Here is a 23439-nt window from a genome sequence, read left to right on the forward strand (position 1 = left end):
TGCCTTTTCTAAAACCAGCTTGAACATCTGGAAGTCCATGATTCATGTACTGTTAAAGCCTGGCTTGGAGAATTTTGAGCATTACTTTGCTAGCATTGAGATGAGTGCAATTGTGTGGTAGTTTGAGCATTCTTTGGCATTGCCTTTCTTTGGGATTGGAATGAAAACTGACCTTTTCCAGTCCTGTGGCCACTGCCGAGTTTTCCAAATTTGCTGGCATATTGAGTGCAGCACTTTCACAGCATCATCTTTTAGGATTTGAAATAGCTCATCACCTCCACTAGTTTTGTTTGTAGTGATATTTCCTAAGGCCCACTTGACTTTGCATTTCAGGGTGTCTGGGTTAGTGATCACATCATCGTGGTTATCTGGGTCATGAAGATCTTTTTTGTACAGTTCTTCTGTGTATTCTTGCCACCTCTTCTTAATATCTTCTCCTTCGGTTAGGTTCATCCATACCATTTCTGCCCTTTATTGTGCCCATCTTTGCATGAAATGTTCTCTTGGTATCTCTAATTTTCTTGAAGACTTCTTTAGTCTTTCCCATTCTATTGTTTTCCTCTATTTCTTTGCATTGATCACTGAGGAAGACTTTATCTCTCCCTGCTATTCTTTGGAACTCTGCATTCAGATGGAGATAGCTTTCCTTTTCTCCTTTGTCTTTAGCTTCTCTTGTCAGCTATTTTTAAGGCCTCCTCAGACAAACATTTTACCTTGTTGCATTTCTTTTTCTTGGGGATGGTCTTGATCACTGCTTTTTGTATAATGTCACGAATCTCCATCCATAGTTCTTCAGGCACACTATCAGATCTAATTCCTTGAATCTATTTGTCACTTTCACTGTATAATTGTAAGGGATTTGATTTAGGTTATACCTGAATGGTCTAGTGGTTTCTCCTACTTTCTTCAATGTAAGTCTGAATTTTGCAATAAGGAGTTCATGATCTGAGCCACAGTCAGCTCCCAGTCTTGTTTTTGGTGACTGTATAGAGCTTCTCCATCTTTGGCTGCAAAGAATCTAATCAATTTGATTTCAGTATTGACCATCTGGTGATGTCCATGTGTAGAGTTGTCTCTTGTGTTGTTGGAAGAAGATGTTTGGTATGACCAGGGCATTCTTTTGGCAAAACTCTGTTAGCCTTTGCCCTGCTTCATTCCGCATTCCAAGGCCAAATTTGCCTGTTACTCCAGGTGTTTCTTGACTTCCTACTTTTGCATTCCAGTCCCCTATAATGAAAAGGACATCTTTTTGGGGTGTTAGTTCTAGAAGGTCTTCTAGGTCTTCATAGAACCGTTCAACCTCAGCTTCTTCAGCGTTACTGGTTGGGGCATGGGCTGGATTACTGTGACACTGGTTTGCCTGTGACGTGAACTGAGATCATTGTCTCATTTTTGAGACTGCGCCCAAAAACTGCATTTTGAACTCTTTTGTTGACTATAAGGGCTACTCCATTTCTTCTAAGGAATTCTTGCCCACAGTAGTAGATATAATGGTCATTGGAGTTAAATTCGCCCATTCCAGTCCATTTTATTTTGTGGATTCCTAAAATGTTGATATTCACTCTTGCCATCTCTTTTTGACCACTTTCAATTTACCTTGATTTGTGGACCTAATATTCCAGGCTCCTATGAAGTATTGTTCTTCACAGCATTGGACTTGACTTCCATCACCAGTCACATCCACAACTGGGCTCTGTTTTCACTTTGGCTCTGTCTCTTCATTCTTTCTGGAGTTATTTCTCTACTCTTCTCCAGTAGCATATTGGGCATCTACCAACCCGGGGAGTTCATCTTTCAGTGTCCTGTCTTTTTGCTTTTTCGTACTGTTCAAGGGGTTCTCAAGGTAAGAATGCTGAAGTGGTTTGCCATTCCCTTCTCCCACGGACCACATTTTGTTAGAACTCTACACCATGACCATCTTGGGTGGCCCTACATGGCTTGGCTCATAATTTCATTGAGTTAGACAAGGCTGTGGTCCATGTGATCAATTTGAGTAGTTTCCTGTGATTGTGGTTTTCATGCAGTCTGCCCTCTGACAGATAAGGATAAGAAGTTTATGGAAGCTTCCTAATGGCAGAAATGGGCTCTGGAGGAAACTGGGTCTTATTCTGATGGGCAGGGCCATGTTCAGTAAGTCTAATCCAACTCTGTTGATGGGTGAGGCTGTCTTCCCTCCCTCTTGTTTGACCTGAGACCAAACTTGGTAGGGGTAATGAAGATAATGTTGATCTCCTTCAAATATCTTGGGCACACACTGCTGTCCTCAGTGCCCCTGACCCTGTAGCAGGCCATTGTCGACCCACACCTCTACCAGACTCCTGGACACTGACAGCAAGTCTGGGTCAGTCTCTTGTAGGGTATATTTTCTGCAGTTGTGAATTATTAGAGTAAACCGATTTAGTCATGATATGTCACCCTAAGGGCAGGGTCCCATTTCTTGGAATTCTTGGTTGCAAACCCCAACTTAAACTGGTTTAAAATCATGGCACATTTACATCCTTATCAGGGCCCTGATCAGGCAAGTCCTTATGAACAATGACATCATAATATTATAGTATCACCAAATGCAGGGTCTAGCTGCTCTTTACTAAAAAGCCAATAAGCAGGCCTGGCTGGTGGAAAGGAAAATTTGCTTTATTTCAGATGCCAGCAACTAGGGTTGGGGGAGGCAGATGTTCCGGAAACTAGTGAGGCAGGAGCTTTTTTTAGACAAAAGTGGGGGACAGCTACATATAGAAATAGCAGTCAGTTCTGACAGTTATCTTTAAATTGGTCACTGGTGGCCTACCCAGCATCATTTTAGTAATTTTAGGTACAGTTAATCTTCAGATCCAGGGTCCATTTCTTCCCATTTCTTCGAGGCCAGTTCTCGGAATTGTGGCAGCTTATGTCATGGGTACAGTCTGGTCATCATGTAATTAATTTTTCACCCTAGTGTTTTAGTATCTGTAACAGCTCACAGGATATGGCTCAGAATATAACCTATAGCTCTTGAGAAAGAACTCAAGTTTCTTGACTATACTCACTATATTGTCATTATTCGGCCTCCTTGGATTGTTTTCCTGTTTCCACATTTCCTACTTCTCAAATTAAACTTATTTGACTACAGTTTTCCACAGACAAAAGGCAAGTAACGAAACGAGGTTGGAGGGGGCGGTGGCAGGCAAGTACCATAGGGTCCTGCTGTTTCAATAATCCCTAGCACCAGCCTAGAATTATTGGTCACAGCTTTTATTGCCATGGGATAAAAAAAAAATCAGAATAAAACAACAGGCACCAAAATAGCCGAGTTGGGAGATGAAAGACAAAGAAAGCTGGTGCTAACTTGAAATACTTATCTCCTTTTAAATAACCCTAAGTCTGCAACCTGCCTTTTCTGTGCTTTGTGAAGTATTTATCTTGCAAGCAATAGACTGAATTCATAGAAAGCAGCGAACCCGGACTGGATCTGCATGTCACCTGGTGACCTGAAATTAGAGTTCCTGGAATGAAGCAGACAACATCTGGAATTGAAGCTTTTCCGAGATACACAGACCTGGCCTGTTGGAAGTTTATCCCCAAGACCTTGGTGGTGACATACTGCAGATTAGGTCCACAAGGAATGACCATTGAGATGAGCGGTTTGAAACCTTCAAGCCCACCTCCAGGAAGCGGACAGCAGCTGAAGGTCGCGTTCAATCACTGACAACCAATGACTCAATCAACCGTGCCTGTGTAATAAGGCTTCCATGACAATCCCTGTAGGACTGGAGTTTCCAGGTTGGTTAATAAGAACTCATACACATGCCTGGAGGGTGGTGCACCACAACTCCACGGGAGCAGAAAATCCTGCATTTGGGACCCAAGTACTGTATCTCGTCTATTTATATTTATTTAATTTTGTATAATTAAGCCAGAAATCCAGTAAGTAAAAAAATCAACATTGGTTATTTCTCTCTCCCCCACCCAGGGGTGGACTTTGACTTTGAGGATGAATTATGTGTTACTCTTGCTCTAGTAGGTATCTACATATAGGCTTCATCATTTCAACCATACACATCCCAAAAGTGTAGCCCAAACAAGTATAGTAGGGAATGGATTTTATGCATTACCCATTTAATGCAGAGGAGTTTGCACGACCAGCAAATCTAGCAGGCTTTTAATCAACTTAATGAAGCCTCAGTGGAGAAACTTCCAACCATCACCAATGAAAGAAAATTCTCTTCCCCATAAAATTCATGCTCCCATCATCTCCACAGAGCTCCACTACTAAAAATATGGTTAACCACCCTATGTTTCCTCAGCAAGTTCACTCAATGGGGATGGAAAACTCATTACCACATGCTGCCAAGTTGCCAGCTGTTCCTCAGTCATGTCCAACTCTTCGCAACCCCATGGTCTGCAGAACAGTACCCTTCCCTGTCCATCAATTCCCCGAGCTTGCTCAAACTCATATTGACTCCGTGACGCCATCTCATTCTCTGTTGTCTCTTTCTCCTGCCGTCGATCTTTCTCTATTACCAGGGTCTTTGCTAAAGAGTCAGTTCTTTGCATCAGGTGGCTAAAGTACTGCTTAACTTCCATAGCAAAGCTCTCTCCTTGGTACTAACCCATGATTTCACTGAGACTTCCCTGATAGCTCAGATGGTCAAGAAGTTGCCTACGCTGCAGGAAACCTGGGTTCAATCCCAGTGTCACTAAAGATCCCCTGTAGAAAGAAATAGCAACCCACTCCAGTACCCTTGCTTGGAGAATTCCGCGGACAGAGGAGCCTGGCATGGCAGAGTAGGACATGACTGAGCGACTCACACACACACACACACCCTCACCCCTTAAGAAGCCGTATGGATGCTTAATCATCCGTCAGGCCTCTAAACTAAAAAGGAGTTAACTCGTCTGTGTGCAGCACTTTTTTTGAGCAGCCAGTGGCTCTGAAAAGAGCCTTTGGGGTCAAAGATCAGCAGTCACGTACAAAAAGAATCTAGGCACGTTCTCCACGAATTCGCCGTGCCAGCTGAATATCCTTAGGCATGATGGTGACACGCTTAGCATGGATGGCACACAGATTGGTGTCTTCAAAGAGACCGACTAGATACGCCTCACATGCCTCCTGCAGTGCCATCACGGCGGAACTCTGAAAGCGCAGATCGGTTTTGAAATCCTGCGCAATTTCCCGCACCAGGCGCTGAAACGGCAGCTTCCGAATCAGAAGTTCAGTAGACTTCTGGAAGCGGCGGATCTCGCGCAGTGCTACAGTTCCAGGCCGATAGCGATGTGGCTTCTTCACGCCACCAGTGGCTGGAGCGCTCTTGCGAGCAACTTTGGTAGCTAGCTGCTTACGAGGCGCTTTGGCACCGGTGGACTTGCGGGCAGTCTGCTTCGTTCGGGCCATACCGCTGCCGCGTCTATCGCCTAGATAACAGTAGCCGTTACAGTCTCCTCTCTCCCTCGCCAACGTGCGAAGTCTGCTCTCTTTTATAGAGGGTGTAGCCTTCCCATTGGCCAATTGCTGGGTGGCGTAAGGGCAGGCTAAGCTCTGATTGGCCCATGGAGGCATACTACATGGGCGCCTGCTCCTTATTTTCGCGATGCGAGGGCTTGGCCTCACAGGCTGGCGTTTTGGAGCTCGCAGGGTTGCTTGAAAACCAAGTGGGTCTGGGTTGGATGGGGGTGGGCATCGTGTCTGGGTTCAGGTGGGCGTCATTGTGTGTGTTGTATTTCCCTGTACAGCCCTCTTGTTTTTCCTCAGCATTCTCTTCCTCCTCTATGGGCTGAGGGAATAAAGTTCTAGAAGCTTACACTCTGTATTTGGCCTGTAGGTGGTGTAGGATTCCCTCAATGGTTGTGCCCTGCAGTGAACCATCTTCGCCAAATGACTCTAATGACACTCAAGATGGGGGTGGGGAGGTGGGGGTGGTGTGGAAAGTGGGAGAAGCAAAAATAAGAAATATGAAGTAGAGGACCGAAGGGAGGACCTCTGGCAGGAAACTGCCCCCCCACAGACATACCCTCTTCCCTGATTGGCCTTGGGCACATGCTATTTGCATTCCTTTCCCTGATTGGTGGCAGGTAGAAGCCCTATTTTGCATAAAGCTGAACCAAAAGGAGGAGTCAGCACGTATATAAAGGAAAAATCAAGCGGGCTCTAGATCTTTCCAGGGTTATGGTTCTCCCTCATGTCCTGACAGTTTATGATGTTACATTTTTAATAGTTGACCTTCCCTGAGCTGTTACTGGACCGTAACTAGTCTGCTGTTTCAAACTCTTGCTATACCAGAGGAAAGCTGAGATAATTCTGCGTGCTTGAGCTGTAGTTAATTTGGTGTTTCAAATCTCTGTGTTGAGAACCTGCTGAGAGAAATAAACCAGCCTGACATTTCTGAATAAGATGCTTATTTGCTCAGCTTTGGTTCACTATCCTGTCTCCGGGCCCTAACCTGGGAACTGGCTGGGATCAGGGTGAAGCCTTTTCTGACCTACTGTCCTATCGACTGCCCTGGCATTCCACTTCCCCATACCCGATTCTTCCTAGTCTTGGTCACTTCTCAGTATAGAAGATCTTTCACTATTTAAACCTGTGAGAGGCTTATAGACCTTAAGGACATAGATGAAGGGCACCAGAATGTGCCATCCCCAAATACTATGCTACTTGAGCTAAAGGATTGTTTTAAACTAGACACTTGAAAAACAGCTGATGCGAGAGCATTCTGAGGTCTCCTCTTTCTTACTGAAAACGAGAGTTAAAACTCCCTCGTGAAAGATGCCTGCCCTATGCGAAAAGAAACAGTCTTGTCATCAAGGATGAAATATTATGACCAAAGAGGATTCTACACAAACTGACCTTATTAAGATAATTCCTGTCTTCTTGTAGCCTCCCAGGTATATTTTAGTCATTTTTCCATAATTGCCTTTGTTCCATCTAACACAAAAGCATTTAGGTTTTGTCTGTGGGTATTCATTTCCTTATGAGGGCTCCTGAGTCATGCTGGAACTTTCATGCTTTGCTCTTATTAATTCATCTTCTGTTAACAGAGCCCCAGCTAAGAACTAAGATGGGTAGAAGAAATAATTTTCCTTTCCTATTGCAATAGCCCTTTCCCCTCCCTTGCAAAAATCTTTTCAAATGAAAATCTCTGCTTACTATATCTGGATTTGTTTTTCATTTGACAGATTGTTGCACAAAGTCCTGCCACCCTCAAGTCAGGTGTGGTTGGCTAGGAGAGAGGCAGAAGGACCAGAGACACCATCCTAAGCAAGCCCTGGTGTGCATGATGTGGGTCTGACTAGGGACAGACTCTTCATCGGACTGGGACACATTGGTTAGTCTCCTCAAAGCCATCACTCATTCAGAATAGGCAGTGTCAGAATCTCTGCATGTTCCCAAGGTTAAAAGGTATGATGATGGATGGATAGATGATGGTAGTTTGGTAAAGCTCAAGACTATTCATAAAGTGGAATGCCTCAGAATGTTTTTAAATATGTAAAAAATTTTTAAAATACAAAGAATCAATTATGTTGAAGTTACCAAAATATATACAAGCTATCAAAATATAAATGTCACATCATTATAAATGTGTATCTTTATCAATGATTAAACAACTTCTGGTTGGAGAAGACTTACAACTACTGTCATTTCAAAGTAGTTATGAACATTAAAGATATTTAGAGATCTCTGTCATGACTGTACTGTGACATGATTCCATACCCTATCCTCTATCTAGCATACCAATTTTAAGGTGATTTTCCTAGAGTTTGAAATATAGGTTCATAGCCAATCTCAGTCCACTTCCAAATGACACTTTCATTTCACGGGTTAGCGCAGGTAACATAAATACGAATAACAGAATATTACCATTTCCTCCCTTCCATCCCTAACATTGCTGTCATTATCATCCAATCTATTGTTGCTGTTACTATTTGAACAGTTATCAGTTATTAAGAATAGATAATTTTTTTGAGCTGGGTCAAAAAGACTCTTGCTGTGATATATGTCAGAGTATACTGTCAATGTTTTCCTCTGAGAGCTTTATAGTTTCTGGCCTCACGTTTTAATCTTTAATCCATTTTGAGTTTATTTTTGTGTATGATGTTAGAAAATATTCTATTTTCATTGTTTTACATGTAGCTGTCCAGTTTTCCCAGCACCACTTCTTGAAGAGGCGGTCTTTTCTCCATTGTATATTCTTGCCTCCTTTGTCAAACATAAGATGCCCATAGGTGCTGGGGTTTATCTCTGGTCTATCTTGTTCCGTTGCTCTACATTTTTAGTTTTGCAGCAATACCATACTGTCTTAATGACTGTAGCTTTGTTATAAGCTGAAGTCAGGAAGGTTGATTCCTCCAGCTCCATTCTTTTTTTTCAAGATGGCTTTGTCTATTCGGGGTCTTTCATTTTCTCCTTCACTTTTGATGAATAATTTTGTTGGATACAAATTCCTAGCTTAGTGATTTTTTAAAATACAATAATTTGTATATATGTCATGCCACACTTTCTTTCATGATTTCTGATGAGAAGTCTGTAGTTAGTGTTGCCCCACCCCCACCCTGGTTCTTTCAAGGTATTTTCATCTTTGATTTTCTGTAATAGAATGTGCCTCAGTGTAGATTTCTTTTACTGGTGGTCTCTGAACCTCCTGGATCTGTGGTTTAGTCTCCATCATTTTGGAAAATTCTCAACCATTATTCAAATATTTCTTATACTCTCTCCTCTCCTCTTTCTGCTATTCTAATTACACACATGATACAGCTTTTGTAATTATCCCAGTCCTAGGATATTCTATTTTCTATTTATTGTTATTATTCCTTTTCCCCTTTGGATTTCAGTTTGGGAGATTTCTATTGACATTTCTTCAAGTTCATGGATTCTTTTCTAGACTGTAGAAAGTTGGCTAATGAGCCCATCAAAGGCAGTCTTCATTTGTTAGTGTTTTCAATTTCTCACATACCCTTTTGATACTTTCTTAGCATTTGCCCTCTATCCATTAGAACCCTTAACACCTTAAGTTTTAAAATTCTGGTCTGAAAGATAATTCCAACATTTGTGTCATATCTGAGCCTGGTTCTATGCTTATTTAAACCAATTTGGCCTGTTTTTTTTTTTTCCCTTCTAATGGGAAAGACTAGCAAATCTCTTCAAGAAAGTGAGAGATACCAAGGGAACATTTCATGCAAAGATGGGTACAATAAAGGAGAGAAATGGTATGGACCTAACAGAAGCAGAAGATACTAAGAAGAGGTGGCAAGAAAACACAAAAAGTGAAGTCATTCAGTTGTGTCTGACTCTGCAACCCCATGCCTATCAGGCTCCTCCATCCATGGAATTTTCCAGGCAAGAGTACTTGAGTGGGTTGCCATTTCCTTCTCCAGGGGATCTTCCCGACGAGGGATGGAACCTGGGTCTCCTGCATTGCAGGCAGACCCTTTGTCATCCGAACCACCAGAGAAGCCCAGAATACAAAGAACTATACAAAAAAGATCTTCATGATCCAGATAAGCACGATGGTGTGATCCCTCACCTTTAGCCAGATGACATGGAGTGCAAAGTCAAGTGGGCCTTAGGAAGCATCACTGACAAAGCTAGTAGAGGTGATGGAATTCAGTTCAGACTGCTGACCCACATGCTCTCTAGGACATTTGGGGGCAGATCTGATATCCTGCAGGAGTGACCTGGAAGGACATGACCCAGAGGGCTGCATGTGCCTGGGAGTGAGCTGAGGACAGGGCAGCAGGAGGCAGAAGGGTTCTGGAGGTGCATGGGCAGCACTGACAAGAGGAACTGTTGGGTCCAAAGTTGAGAGAGGAGAGAAGCACCAAGACCGGGTGTCCCTGGAGACCTCTGCAGGAGGCAGTAGAACTCAGCTGACCAGGAACTGGGAGGGAGGGAAGCAGGCAGAGAAAGGGATGCAGTTTTAAGCTTTTGCTGGGCATGCACTGGAGAAAATCAAAGCTTCATGAGGCTTTGTGAGCAATGCATAGAAATGACCCTGGCTGGAGGTAGAGAAGTTGTGGAGGGGGAGGCATTAGGCAGATTCTGATGACCAGGGCTGGGGCAGCCATGTAACAGGATGATGTAGGAGAACAGCTCAGCTCAGCCCAGATCTGATGGCACTACGAACTGGGTGACCCAGTACACTTCAAGTGCTAACCCCAAATTCCTCTGCTCTCCCTGGTCTAGGGGAGCATAGAAACTCTGTGGGGAGGAGTCCATTTGCTTTTTCACTTGGAAGATTCTTAAATTTGTTGGTGCATATATGGAAACTGATACTGCAGGGAGGAAAGTCTAGATGTGCAGCAGAGGCTGGGTACAGGCCACACCTAGAGAGGGGTGAGATCGCCTATTAGACTTGGGCCAGGCTAAACTGAGAATTCCAAAAATTAGGAACACTTCATCTGCAGTGAGCATGGATGCTTCTGAGGCTGCCCAGACTGCATTCTTCTTCTGGGATCTCCCTCCCACTTCATCTTTCTTAATAAAGTGCCCACCCATAGGAATATGGGGAGAATGACCAAAGTAATTCCGTTGAAGGGAATGTATGATGTGTGTCAGCTGGCTGAGAAGAGGGCTTGGAGCTCCACCAAGGCAGGGAGAAGGAAAGGCTGTGGCTACCCAAAAGACTCCATGCCCCTCTCCCCATGTGGTGTCTGAGGGATGCTACTGTGCAGGCAGGCCAGCCCACACTCCACCTACTGGATAAAAGTGGAGACACAAACTCCTCTCCTTTTTAGTGCATATCCTTGAATTAGGTTCACTGTATGTCTTTAAATCAAGGTGAAATTGACATAAACCATTCTAAAGTGAGCAATTCAGTGACATATAGGCATTCACCATCACCTCTTTCCATCTCTGAAATATTTTCATTACCCCAAAAGTGAACAATACTCCATATTCCTCTAATACCCAACAACTAACTCACATCAACTAATCTACTGTCCTTATGAATTTGTTCGGTATGCAATCATTATAAATGGGATCATACAATATGTGACTTTTAGTGTCCAGCTTCTTTAACTTAGCACATTTTTGAAGTTCATCCATGAACATGTCATTCCTTTCTATGACTTAATAGTATTCTACTGTATGGATAAACCACATCTTGTTTATCTATTCATCTGTTATAGACATTTGGGCTGTTTCTATCTTTGGGATGCTGCTGTGAATGTGAGATGGGTGTCTGGGTAGTAGAGTCCTTGTATATATCTGGAGGATGGAATGGCTGGGCCATACACTGTTTTCTTCTTTAAGCATGAGTCTGATGAGCTTTCTCTATGCAAGGCAGGCAGCTCTGCATATTGCATCATGTTTCTGAACCTGATAATCCTGATAGATCAGACCAGAGCTGCCCAAAACAACTTTCTGTAATGATGGAGACCTTCTATATCTGTTCTGTCCAGTGTGGTAGCCATTAGCCATGTGTGGCTAGGACAACTGAGAAACTACACCTTTGTATTTAATTTTAATTAATTGAAAATTAATCAGGGCTTGTGGCTATATAAACTCAGCCTTAGAAGTGACAAAAGAAGGGCTTCCTGTTGGAGCTCCTTCCACTTCAGGTTTCCCAGTTAACACTCCACTTGAGGAACTGAAAATCTGGAGCTCAGTGATGACACTTGAAGACTCGAGCTCTCTGTTCCTGAGAAACCTTTCTTTCTTAAATAACACTGAAGGGGGTGAAAACATACAACGACCTACATGATCATCAATACAAAAATAAAAGTTAAAACAGAATTCAAGGCTGTCACGGGAAACACAATGTACAGATCTCCAGAAGACTCTATATCTCTTGCATAATCCTTGCAGTTTGTTTCATTGAAATGGGTCCCAATTGGCAATGTGAATGCTACGATCTACCTACATTGCAGGAGTTGGGTGTTTCCACCCACACTGACGGTTCTTATCAATTTTTGGTGCAAACAGTTTTATATTGCTAGGATATTTTCTAAAGACTAGCAAATATGTGGTTAGCTCTAGATAGTGTCTAGGGAGCCCTGGTTTGAGTACATCTAATTAAAAGTGAAGTCACTCAGTCATGTCTGACTCTTTGCAACTCCATAGACTGTACCCTACCAGGCTCCTCTATCCATGGGATTTTCCAGGCAATAGTCCTGGAGCGGATTGCCATTTCCTTCTCCAGGGAATCTTTCCAACCCAGGGCTCGAACCCGGGTCTCCCGCATTGTAGACAGATGCTTTACCGCTTGAGCCACCAGGGAACCCCAATTTTGTAAGATAAATACTTATTATATAACATTCCTCAATTGTTTTAGACTTCCCTGGTGGCTCAGGCGGTAAAGCGTCTGTCTACAATGCGGGAGACCTAGGTTCGATCCCTGGGTCGGGAAGTTCCCTGGAGAAGGAAAAGGCAACCCACTCCAGTATTCTTCCTATAAAATCCCATGGACGGAGAAGCCTGGTGTCCATGGGGTCACAAAGAGTCGGACACGACTGAGCGACTTCACATTCACATTCAAATTGTTTTAGTGGCCTGTATTTATTATAATAAAAAAATTAATGGAGTCAGTAAGGATGACAACAGGAATAACATTTATTAAACTCATAGTGTGCTGGAGATTTTTAAACATGGGGATTACTATGGATTTACTCATTTAATCCCTTAACCCCATGAAGTAAGTGCTATTAACAACTTCACTTCTCAGTAGACTTTGCAGAAGTATATCTGGGACACTCCACCCCTTATTTGTAACAGCATGTGGAATTCATAAACAATCATCTTTCGAAATATCCACATGTATATTACTTAATCTGGTCCTAACACCGTTCATTTTAAATTTACTGAATTCACAAAAGTAATTTTATCAAATTCAATGTACTAATTATTTTTACTTTATCAGTTTAAGATCTCTTATTAACGTTTAGCCAACCCAAATATAGTAATTTAAACTCCTTTAAATAAATATTCTATATACAATAAGATTTCCTTTAAAAATGTGCACCTATTTTCAAAATGTAAACTGATACATTTCAAATGCTGGAAATGCACCTAGCAAGACATACCCTTCCCAAGACCTTAGAATTCACAATACAATAGACAATTCTGATCTCACGTTCTCTAAAAATCTAACTCACGCATTCATACCTTTTAAGATGGAAATCATGTTTATCTATCAGAACCTCAAATGGCAGATTTCCTCCTAATATTAAATACTTTCAATACCAGTTCAATGTATGGATTTCTCCTGGGATAAGAAAACAGTCCGTACTTGGCGTCTGAATGTCACACTAATGACTTCCCGGAGTCAAAAGTAGCTTGTCACCGGTAATAGCAAATTCTTAAAAAATGAGTGGGATTAAAACTCCATGACCTTGGGGGCGAGATTCAAGAGAAAATCAGACATTCCCTACTGCAAACCAACGCACAGCCCACTGAGCCCCTATACGCACCCAAATCATGTCTCTAGTATTCGATTTCCCACAAGCCCAGCCTTGCTCAGATTCGCACAGAAACGCGCTGCGAAAGACAGCCCTTGACCAGTACGGCTCTTTTCTAGACACTGTGGGTGGCTCTGAAAAGAGCCTTTGGTGTCAGGGGGCCTCCGGGGAGCACGACCGTTTCTGGCCCGCCTCCGCCGCCTCACTTGCCCTTGGCCTTGTGGTGACTCTCCGTTTTCTTGGGCAGCAGCACGGCCTGGATATTGGGCAGGACACCGCCCTGCGCGATAGTCACGCGACCCAGCAGCTTGTTGAGCTCTTCGTCGTTACGGATGGCTAACTGCAGATGACGTGGGATAATACGCGTCTTCTTGTTATCACGCGCCGCGTTGCCCGCCAGCTCCAGGATCTCAGCCGTCAGGTACTCCAACACGGCTGCCAGATAGACAGGCGCGCCAGCACCCACACGCTCAGAATAGTTACCCTTACGGAGCAGCCGATGCACTCGGCCCACAGGAAACTGCAAACCCGCGCGCGAAGAGCGTGACTTCGCTTTGGCGCGCGCCTTACCGCCCTGTTTGCCTCGGCCTGACATCTCCCAGTCAGGGACAACGAGAAAACACATCCGGAAAGCAGAACACCAACCAGCAAACCCGCTGTACTCAGAGAGTCCTTATATATGGTCTTGAGGTAGTACAGCCGGCGCCGCCCGATTGGGTAGTGATGGTGACCAACCAGAAAAGAAAGTCACCATTTCCCCCTAATTTGCATCTGCCTTTTCCAGTGATGACGTTGCACGTTGCTTGATCCTATCAGAAATTAGAAACTCTGGATCCCTCATTTGAATACAGGACGTATAAGTTGAGTTGCTCTGTACCTAGGCTTTTTTTTTCTCTCCGAAGGATCCGCCGTCATGCCTGATCCGTCCAAATCAGCTCCTGCACCCAAGAAGGGTTCCAAAAAAGCTGTTACTAAAGCGCAGAAGAAGGATGGCAAAAAGCGTAAACGCAGCCGCAAAGAGAGTTATTCCATCTACGTGTATAAGGTGTTGAAGCAAGTGCACCCGGACACCGGTATCTCTTCCAAGGCTATGGGCATCATGAACTCGTTCGTGAACGACATCTTCGAGCGTATCGCTAGCGAGGCCTCCCGTTTGGCGCACTACAACAAGCGTTCTACCATCACGTCCCGGGAGGTGCAGACGGCTGTGCGCCTGCTGTTGCCCGGCGAGTTGGCCAAACACGCTGTCTCGGAAGGTACCAAAGCCGTCACCAAATATACCAGCTCTAAATGAGGTGCACCTCGGTTCCCGGAAACCCAAAGGCTCTTTTCAGAGCCACTCACAAGATCGAGAAAGGGTGTCGAACACGTGAAGGGTTTGTTATGTAAAAGCATCCCTTATCTACTTCATAGCGGCTCTTAGGTTACTAGGAGGGCGCCCGGATTCTTACCCCTACCCGCATCCCACCCCCTGCCCCATAGATGTGTGCGCGTGTGTGTATGTGAACAAAATGTGAAAGCGTACCTGTATTTTATCAGTGGTCGGGGATGGGCTGGCGAGGAAAAATAACAGTGCGGGAAAAACGAAAAGGCTGCGTGTCCACATCTGCTTCCGCTCAAAGCTATCGACGTTTTTCTAAGCAAAATAGGAACCTTGAGTTAAGTGTTTTTAGGGTCTGGAGAGTGTCATTTCCGAGGTTTGCGGGCATGGTACAATTTTGTGTGCGCATGATGTTTGCCTGTGGGTGGGTGGCGCGGGTCATCACCACCCCCACCCCCTAATCCCCCGCTTCCCCAGAGGGACCGTATGCCATTCGAATACCTCCGTGTTCATTAATGAGTGAGCCCGAAGATGCAGTGAAAGACGCGCTGGGTGAGGCCCCCGGGGGTGTTGTACAGCTTTGGCGCTGGCGCCTGGCGATGCATCTCCGCCCAGACCAGATATCTTTATCATAAGGCAACGAACATTTACGGGAGGATATTTGCTTGTCTGGATTTTTCAAAGGCGGGATGTTTGAAACCGAAAGGAAAATGGAAGCGTGGTGGAACACAGCGCTCTGTGCTCTAGAACTGGATATAATAAGCCCACCCCGGCTGCAGGTAGTTGGGGGCGAGGATGGGGAGAGGAGAGCAATTTACGAGAAAAAGAACCTTTTTCTCAGCAAATGTAAACTTCCACTTCAGCCCCATTATTCTCAGTGATGCACTAGTGACGCAGAATTTTCCCTTTGAGTTCATGGCATTCATTTGGAAAGTGTCATCTTAGTTCAAAGAAAGTGCTTTAGCGTGAAGAGTTCACTCTGAGGAAGACATCGCCTACCTTTTTTGCCTGTTTTTTCTTATTTCTAAGAAGGGGATTTCAAATAATCACTTTCTTGAGCTGTTTTGAGAATTAGATTTGTTGAAAGGTCGTGTCATCATCTCGGGCAAGGAGCTGACGTTCAATTAAAGGCTAACAACCGGGTTTTTGCAAATCATTTCCAAAGGAAGAAGGTTGCATGCTTGATTCGGTTGGTAGGACTTGGGAGAAAACGTGCCCACCGCCACCGTGCCCTCAACCACAGCGGCTGGAAAACGCCCACCTCATTCCTTTTTCTACACGGGTCCACTGTAAAAGAATTTCTAAAACCCCACACATTTTAAAGTTGGCGTCCAAAATACTTTATGGTTAGTTAATAGTTGCCAGAATGCAAATCCCAAGATAGGATGTTTTACAAAACAAAATGGTCTCACATCAGTTTATTTTTTTAAATATGAATTTACTTTAATTGGAGGCTAATTACTTTACAATATTGTATTGGTTTTGCCATAAAGCAACATGAATCCGCCACGGGTGTACACGTGTTCCCCATCCTGAAACCCCATCCCACCTCCCTCCCCATCCCATCCCTCTGGGTCATCCCAGTGCACCAGCCCTGAGCACCCTGTCTCATGCATGGAACCTGGACTGGTGATTCATTTCACATATGATATTATACATGTTTCAATGCCATTCTCCCAAATCATCCCACCCTCGCCCTCCCACAGAGTCCAAAAGACTGTTCTATACATCTGTGTCTCTTTTGCTGTCTCGTATACAGGGTTATCGTTACCATCTTTCTAAATTCCATATGTATGCGTTAGTATGCTATATTGGTGTTTTTCTTTTGGCTTACTTCACTCTGTATAATAGGCTCCAGTTTCATCCACCTCATTAGAACTGATTCAAATGTATTCTTTTTCATGGCTGAGTAACCAGTCCATTCTAAAGGAGATCTTTGGAATGGACTGATGCTAAAGCTGAAACTCCAATACTTTGGCCACCTCATGTGAAGAGTTGACTCACTGGAAAAAACTCTGATGCTGGGAGGGATTGGGGGCAGAAGGAGAATGGGACGACAGAGGATGAGATGGCTGAATGGCATCAGTGACTGGATGGACATGAGTTTGGGTAAACTCCAGGAGCTGGTGATGGACAGGGAGGCCTGGCGTGCTGCAGTTCATGGGGTCTCAAAGAGTCGGATACGACTGAGCAACTGAACTGACTGAATACTCCACTCCATTGTGTATATGTACCACAGCTTTCTTATCCATTCATCTGCTGATGGACATCTAGGATGCTTCCATGCCCTGGCTATTATAAACAGTGCTGCGATTGAACATTGGGGTTCACGTGTCTTTTTCAATTCTGGTTTCCTCAGTGTGTATGCCCAGCAGTGGGATTGCCGGGTCATAAGGCAGTTCTATTTCCAGTTTTTTAAGGAATCTCTACACTGTTCTCCATAGTGGCTGTACTAGTTCGCATTCCCACCAGCAGTGTAAGAGGGTTCCCTTTTCTCCACACCCTCTCCAGCATTTATTGCTTGTAGACTTGGATAGCAGCCATTCTGACTGGCGTGAAATGGTACCTCATTGTGGTTTTGATTTGCATTTCTTTGATGAGTGATGTTGAGCATCTTTACATGTGTTTGTTAGCCATCTGTATGTCTTCTTTGGAGAAATGTCTGTTTAGTTCTTTGGCCCATTTTTTGATTGTGTCATTTATTTTTCTGGATCACATCAGTTTTTTAAAGGTTTCTATTGAAATAGCTATTCAATACCACAGTCAGTTTATAGAATACACTATTAAATTATTCATTAACACTGAGCTAGTTTATGTAATTCTTTTTTCACCTTGAATTCATATTTTCATTCAACTTCAGATTCAGCATTTCATCCTAATGTAAGATATGTATATTTAGCATTGTTTTATCTACCTCTTTTATACACAAAAGTGGAAACTGAAATTTAAAAACTTGTTGGTGAGCAGAAATAAGTTTAAAAATCATCTGGACAACACACTATTGTTTAAATACAAATCAGTTTTGATAGGTATATATAAAACTGATAATAAAACTTTAGCGAAAACTGCATTTAAAGATACAGATAGTGGTCTCTGCCTCTCACACCCTCTTTTCCTTTCTGCCTGAGTTAGTTTGTGCACTCATGGGCATATATAGTATTGTTAGCGATAGCAGTGTGCAGACATTATTTCTTTCCCCTTGTTCTCTTTTATAGATATGAGTGTTTGAACGTATCTGTATGTTCTATCTGTATATGTTTGAACATGTCTATACATTTGAAGATACCTATACGAGCATGTCTAGTGTTCTAATGTATTTTTTATAGTCTGAAACAATGTTTACAAAAATAAATACTTCGAAATGGAAATTTTTTCCTAGTAGTTTTACTTACTTCTTTGCCTTCCTAGCTGTAATACAAAATGTAAAGTGATCTGTCATCAAAAGACAACACCTTTCATTTTCTCAGTAGATACCTGATTCATATTAAAAACTACTGGCTTCCGATGGAGCTCCCGCAGTAAAGGTGGCCAAGCCATGGACTGCAACCTGCCGACAGGGGTGCCAAGTCGGGATGGCAGAGGAGGCGGCGGTGGCCAGGAGACTGCATCACCAGCACGGTCTCCAGCAAGCACTGGCTCTTCGGCATCCTCAGCGGGCTTATCCAGATGGTTAGCCCTGAAAATGCCAAATCCAGCTCTGATGATGAGCAGCAGATGGAGCTTGATGAAATGGAGAGTGAGATTTGCAGAGTATGGGATATGTCAATGGATGAGGATGTGGCTTTGTTTCTCCAAGAATTTAATGCTTCTGACATATTTGTGGGAGTATTGGCCAAATCAAAATGTCCTCGATTAAGAGAAATATGTGTGGGAATTTTAGGTAATATGGCCTGTTTCCAGGAGATATGTGTGTCCATCAGCAGTGATAAAAATCTTGGCTAGGTATTCAGACACGCCTACTCTGCTGGAAACAAGCAGGTTGTTACTTGCCTTTCCCAGACAGGAGTGGCCAGTGTCTGGGTTGAAAGAATCTGAGAAAATCCAGCTATTTATGATAGCATTTGCTTCATCATGTCAAGTTCAACAAATGCTGACTTGCTGTAGAGGTTTGGGGAGGTTGTGGACAAGCTGTTTGATTTGGTTGAGAAGCTAATGTTGGAATGGATTAGAAGTGGGGCTGTTCAGGCTCTGGACCAACCCCAGGAAGATTCTGAACAGCAGCCAGTGTTTCGAATTGTGCCCTGTGTATTTGAAGCTGCCAAACAAGTGCACTCTGAAAATCCAAAAGGGCTCGATGTTTACACGCCTGTCTTAACAGCTGTTCACCACAGTAGATGATGGGATTTAAGCAATTGTATGGTGTCCTGACACTGGGAAAGATACTTGGAATATAGTTTTTGATCTGGTGTGCCATGAATTCTGCCAGTCTGATGATCCGCCCATCGTACTGCAAGAACAGAAAACAGTGCTGGCCTCTGTTTTTTCAGTGTTGTCCGCCATCTATGCTTCATAGACTGAACAGGAGTATCTAAAGATAGGAAAAGTGGATCTTCCTCTAGTTGACAGACTGATTTGTGTCTCACAAAATATGGAACATTGTCAGAAGAACCCAGAAAACTCAACAGAGTCTAACACAGAAGAAACTAAAAGTCTGATTTAACCCAAGATGGTTTCCACTTGAAAATCTTGAATGATATTTCATGTGAACTTCTTTCTAATATTTTCCAAGTATTAACAAAGGAGAAAGGTAACTCAGAGATTAAGGACAGCAAGTTAAGCAAACAGAAGTGTTCCTTTGAGACTCTTCTTCCTTTCTGTAGCCCTGTGGTGGAAGACTTTCTTAAAATCCTCCGTGAAGTTGATAAGACCCTTGCTGGTAACCTGGAGGAAAAGTTCCCAAGTTTGAAGTTTCAGACTTAAAAAATATTAGAATTCCTCTGCCCAAGAAATGGACTCGCTGACTATTGAAATTGACAAATAGGAAATACTAGACCATAATTGTTTGGTATCATAGTCATGCTCTTCTCCAGCCTTATCTCATTTTTGTTCGGCACTGGAATAGTCTCACTACCATCAAATATCATCTCCCTCCCCTCCTCTTTTTTTTTTTTTTTTTTGTATTGGTTGTGCAGTATTTGTCTTCTTCAGGTAAAGAAAACAAAATTATCATTAAGGTCCTTTTAAGAATATTTGAGGGGTTGCTGAGGATTTTTTCATAACTCTTAACTGGATTTTTACTCAGAATTTTATATTCATATCTACTACAAGTGCATTCAGCTGCACTAGTAGAAAACCCTACTATAGTAGCTTAATCTGTTAGCTTGTATGTATTTAATGCAATAAGAAGTCCAGTGGCGGGCAGTCCAGCCCTGAGAAGGTGGTTCAGGGGCACTGACTCCTTTCACCTCTGTGTGGTCTGCCGGGTAGACCACTGTGTTCATTTTTATTGTCTTCTGGTTAAAGGGACTATAATATCTCTGGTCCTTCCACATTCAGGGAAGAAAAAAGAGAAAGAGGCCAAGGGGCTTTCTCTTAGCAAATTTTTCCTTTTTATTTGGAAAGGACAGCCCTCCCTGGCCAGAACCATGTTAATGTCCGTCCCTAACTGCAGGTATTTGAAATCAAGTACTTTTTTTCTTTCTGGCCTCTACAGGAGAGAAAGGCAAGAGAGAAAGGAGATACGAGTGGCTTTTGAGTATACCCAGTTCATGGTGTTTGCCACAATATGCAAACCTTTCTATCCATTTAAATTGTACTGATGCCATGCTAGGTTGTTAGTAGCAATCAAAAGTAATTACCAGTTTAGTTTTGTTACAGTTCACATTTTTCCCAATGTTTTACGTATGGAAATGGAAATGCTAACATTCTGATGAAAGAACATTAGCAAAGTTCTCTGGTTTAATTTCAGAAAATGATTTGCTTGAGTGAATTCAGATTTTTAAAATTAACATTGAGGAAGCTTCATAACATCTGGTTGTTCACAAACTGCTATACGTGACTTTCCTCTCACCCTCTATCACACATTATAGTGCTTCCTAATGAAATGTATTCAGAGGATCAACCAGGGACACTTACAGGAAGTACCCAGTTTGTATTATTTCAGTTGCTGAAAGTGGACTTTTAGTAGATTTTCAGAAAACATCAGTTATGAATGAAATAGCCAGCTTTTTAAGCCTCTCTTCTGGTATAGCCTCTTCTCAGTATATTGCAGAATCTTTTATGTTTTAAAGCATTGGTCTTGCCTCACACTTTGTATTCTTTCCTTGAGTGACTTTTGCCGATAAAATACAGGGCTGCCCTGTGCTGTTCGTAAGAAATATATAATTTCCAGTTTTGGGTAGTCTTAGTGTTGAAAGTACCCTTGCCAAAAAGAATTGAACTATAAAATTAAAATCTTATTGGTTAAACTCGTAAAAAAAAAAACTACAAAATTCAGTTCTTCAAATACATTTGAATCAGTTCTAATGAGGTGGATGAAACTGGAGCCTATTATACAGAGTGAAGTAAGCCAGAAAGAAAAACACCAATACAGTATACTAATACATATATATGGAATTTAGAAAGATGGTAATGATAACCCTGTATGCGAGACAGCAAAAGAGACACAGATGTGTAGAACAGTCTTTTGGACTCTGTGGGAGACAGCGAGGGTGGGATGATTTGAGAGAATAGCATTAAAACATGTATATTATCATATGTGAAACAGATCGCCAGTCCAGGTTCAATGCATGAGACAGGGTGCTCAGGGCTGGTGCACTGGGATGACCCAGAGGGATGGGATGGGGAGGGAGGTGGGAGGGGGGTTCAGGATGGGGAACACATGTACATCCATGGCTGATTGATGTCAATGTATGGCAAAACCAATACAATATTGTAAAGTAATTAGCCTCCAATTAAATTAATTTTTAAAAATTCACTTCTTCACTTTGAAATAGGGGCCTGCTGGCTGGGTCCAAGCCCTCAGCCTCCTACCAAATTAGATTGGGAGTCAGTCTCTTAATGAAAACTTACAGTCATATGAAACTAGTTTCACAGATCCACATGGTTCTTTACTTTAATAAGCTTAAACCCTAGGTAGGTCTAACAAATGAAAATTGTCTAAAGCAGAAACTGTGATAGAAAGTGCTAGCAGAGGCAACAGCACTGTTTAGTATCAAAAGTAAAATTAAGAAGTAAAATGAACATTTTACAATAATTTGCATATATAGTTCTAGAAAATATACTGCTTTCTGTGAATAATGCAAAACACCAATTAATTTCTTAGTTTTTATACTAGCACAGAGAATTAGCTCGAAGTTAAAAAGGCTGCCCCCATTTGCTGAATAGTCCAGTGGAGGCGGCACACACAGCCCCAGGTGCAGAATGGACCTGATTTGGCCCTCTCCTAGGAGGAGAATCTGTTAAGGAAGAGGCAAGGCATATGGAATCTCTGCTACAGAGATTCTGTGATTAAGAAAATTGACAAAAAATGTATATAGAAACTACGTTTATCATGTTGTTACAACAGAGAAATACATGGTCTCTTACACTGAGTGGAAAGTTAAACTAGAGCAGTTAACCAAATCCTTGAGAATACATAGAGGTGAGGAAAACTGGGATTCAGCACAATGGGGTCATTCTCCAGAGAATAACGACAATTTCAAATTCTCTGAAATAACAAAGGTAAATGCTTAAAATTAAGGATCTGAAAGGAACTGGAGGATTCTGCATGTACACAATCTATGCAGCTAGGTGATTCCCTTTTTCATGTCAGAAATTTGAAGTCAAATTTGTTAATTATTATGAACTAAATATTTTGGAGGAGGAAAAACTCTCTTTAATAAGAAATTACAAATGCAAAATAGAATTTACTGTGCAAGAGGTTAAATATTGATTAAAGGGTAGCCGTCACTGGAAATTATGTGTGTGAAGTTTCTGAGGGAGGGGAGGGATCAGATGGCCATTGTCCACCTGAGAGAACACAGCTGTGAATCCAAATCTCACATAGCATTTTGGCTCTTGGAGACTGGGTTGTTCTGTGAAGGTGTTTTTCATGGTTTGGGAATCACCAGCACTATGAGATATTTTTTAGATTGAGAACAGCATGGGCCCGTAAGGCTTTGCATGCCTTAATTGCTATTAAATGTGTCATACAGGCAACATTTATTTTGCATACAATTTACTGAAGTTTTTAAAAAGGCACTACATTTGTTTTATTGAAAAGCCTCTTCAAAGGAGCATAAAGAAGTTACAATAGACATTACAGAATTATAAATGGTCATGAGATTACTATGAGTAATTTATACACCAATAAATTTAAAAACCTAGAAGAAATGGACAAATTTCTAGAAATGTACAATCTTCCAAGACTGAGGCAGGTAGAAATAAAAAATATAAACTAACACCAGGATTGAAACTGGGTAATAATAATAATCCTCGACCGAACAGGTTCACAGGTGAATTCTACCAAACATTTAAAGACGAGTTAACACCTATCCATCTCAAATGATTCCAAAAATTTGCAGAGCAAGAAATGCTTCTGAACTCATTCTGAGACCAGCATCACCCTGACACTAAAACTAGACAAAGATATCACAACAACAGAAAATTACAGGCCAATATCACTGATGGCTTGGAATAAAAACTAGTTAACATTGTCAAAATAATAGGGAATGAGGCTGTAACTAGGGGGCCATGTGAATTGGTGGTGGGGGGAGGGGGGGTGCTTGAAAACACATCCCAGTTGTCCCTAATCTTATTAGCTATGAAAGGAA

At 42.4% G+C, this 23439-nt stretch overlaps 3 protein-coding genes and 1 pseudogene across 3 annotated transcripts; 2 read left to right on the top strand and 2 right to left on the bottom strand.

Moving 5' to 3' along the window:
* Positions 1 to 2613: 2613 nt before the first annotated feature.
* On the bottom strand, positions 2614 to 9180 carry LOC102412183 (histone H3.1). The gene has a single exon (XM_044948473.2). It carries the CDS (start codon positions 5534 to 5536, stop codon positions 4961 to 4963), a length of 576 nt encoding a protein of 191 aa, XP_044804408.1. The 5' UTR covers positions 5537 to 9180; the 3' UTR covers positions 2614 to 4960.
* Positions 9181 to 12502: 3322 nt separating this feature from the next.
* Positions 12503 to 14026, bottom strand: LOC102404666 (histone H2A type 3). The gene has a single exon (XM_006063214.3). The coding sequence runs from the start codon at positions 13988 to 13990 to the stop codon at positions 13568 to 13570; it is 423 nt and encodes a 140-aa protein (XP_006063276.2). The 5' UTR covers positions 13991 to 14026; the 3' UTR covers positions 12503 to 13567.
* A 226-nt stretch (positions 14027 to 14252) lies between these two features.
* On the top strand, positions 14253 to 15033 carry LOC102404341 (histone H2B type 3-B). Its single transcript, XM_006063213.3, has one exon. The coding sequence runs from the start codon at positions 14279 to 14281 to the stop codon at positions 14657 to 14659; it is 381 nt and encodes a 126-aa protein (XP_006063275.1). The 5' UTR covers positions 14253 to 14278; the 3' UTR covers positions 14660 to 15033.
* Positions 15034 to 15072: 39 nt separating this feature from the next.
* LOC102411858 lies at positions 15073 to 21167 on the top strand (annotated as a pseudogene).
* Positions 21168 to 23439: the final 2272 nt, after the last annotated feature.

This window comes from Bubalus bubalis, chromosome 9 (assembly GCF_019923935.1).
Source record: "Bubalus bubalis isolate 160015118507 breed Murrah chromosome 9, NDDB_SH_1, whole genome shotgun sequence".
Taxonomy (NCBI): Eukaryota; Metazoa; Chordata; class Mammalia; order Artiodactyla; family Bovidae; genus Bubalus; species Bubalus bubalis.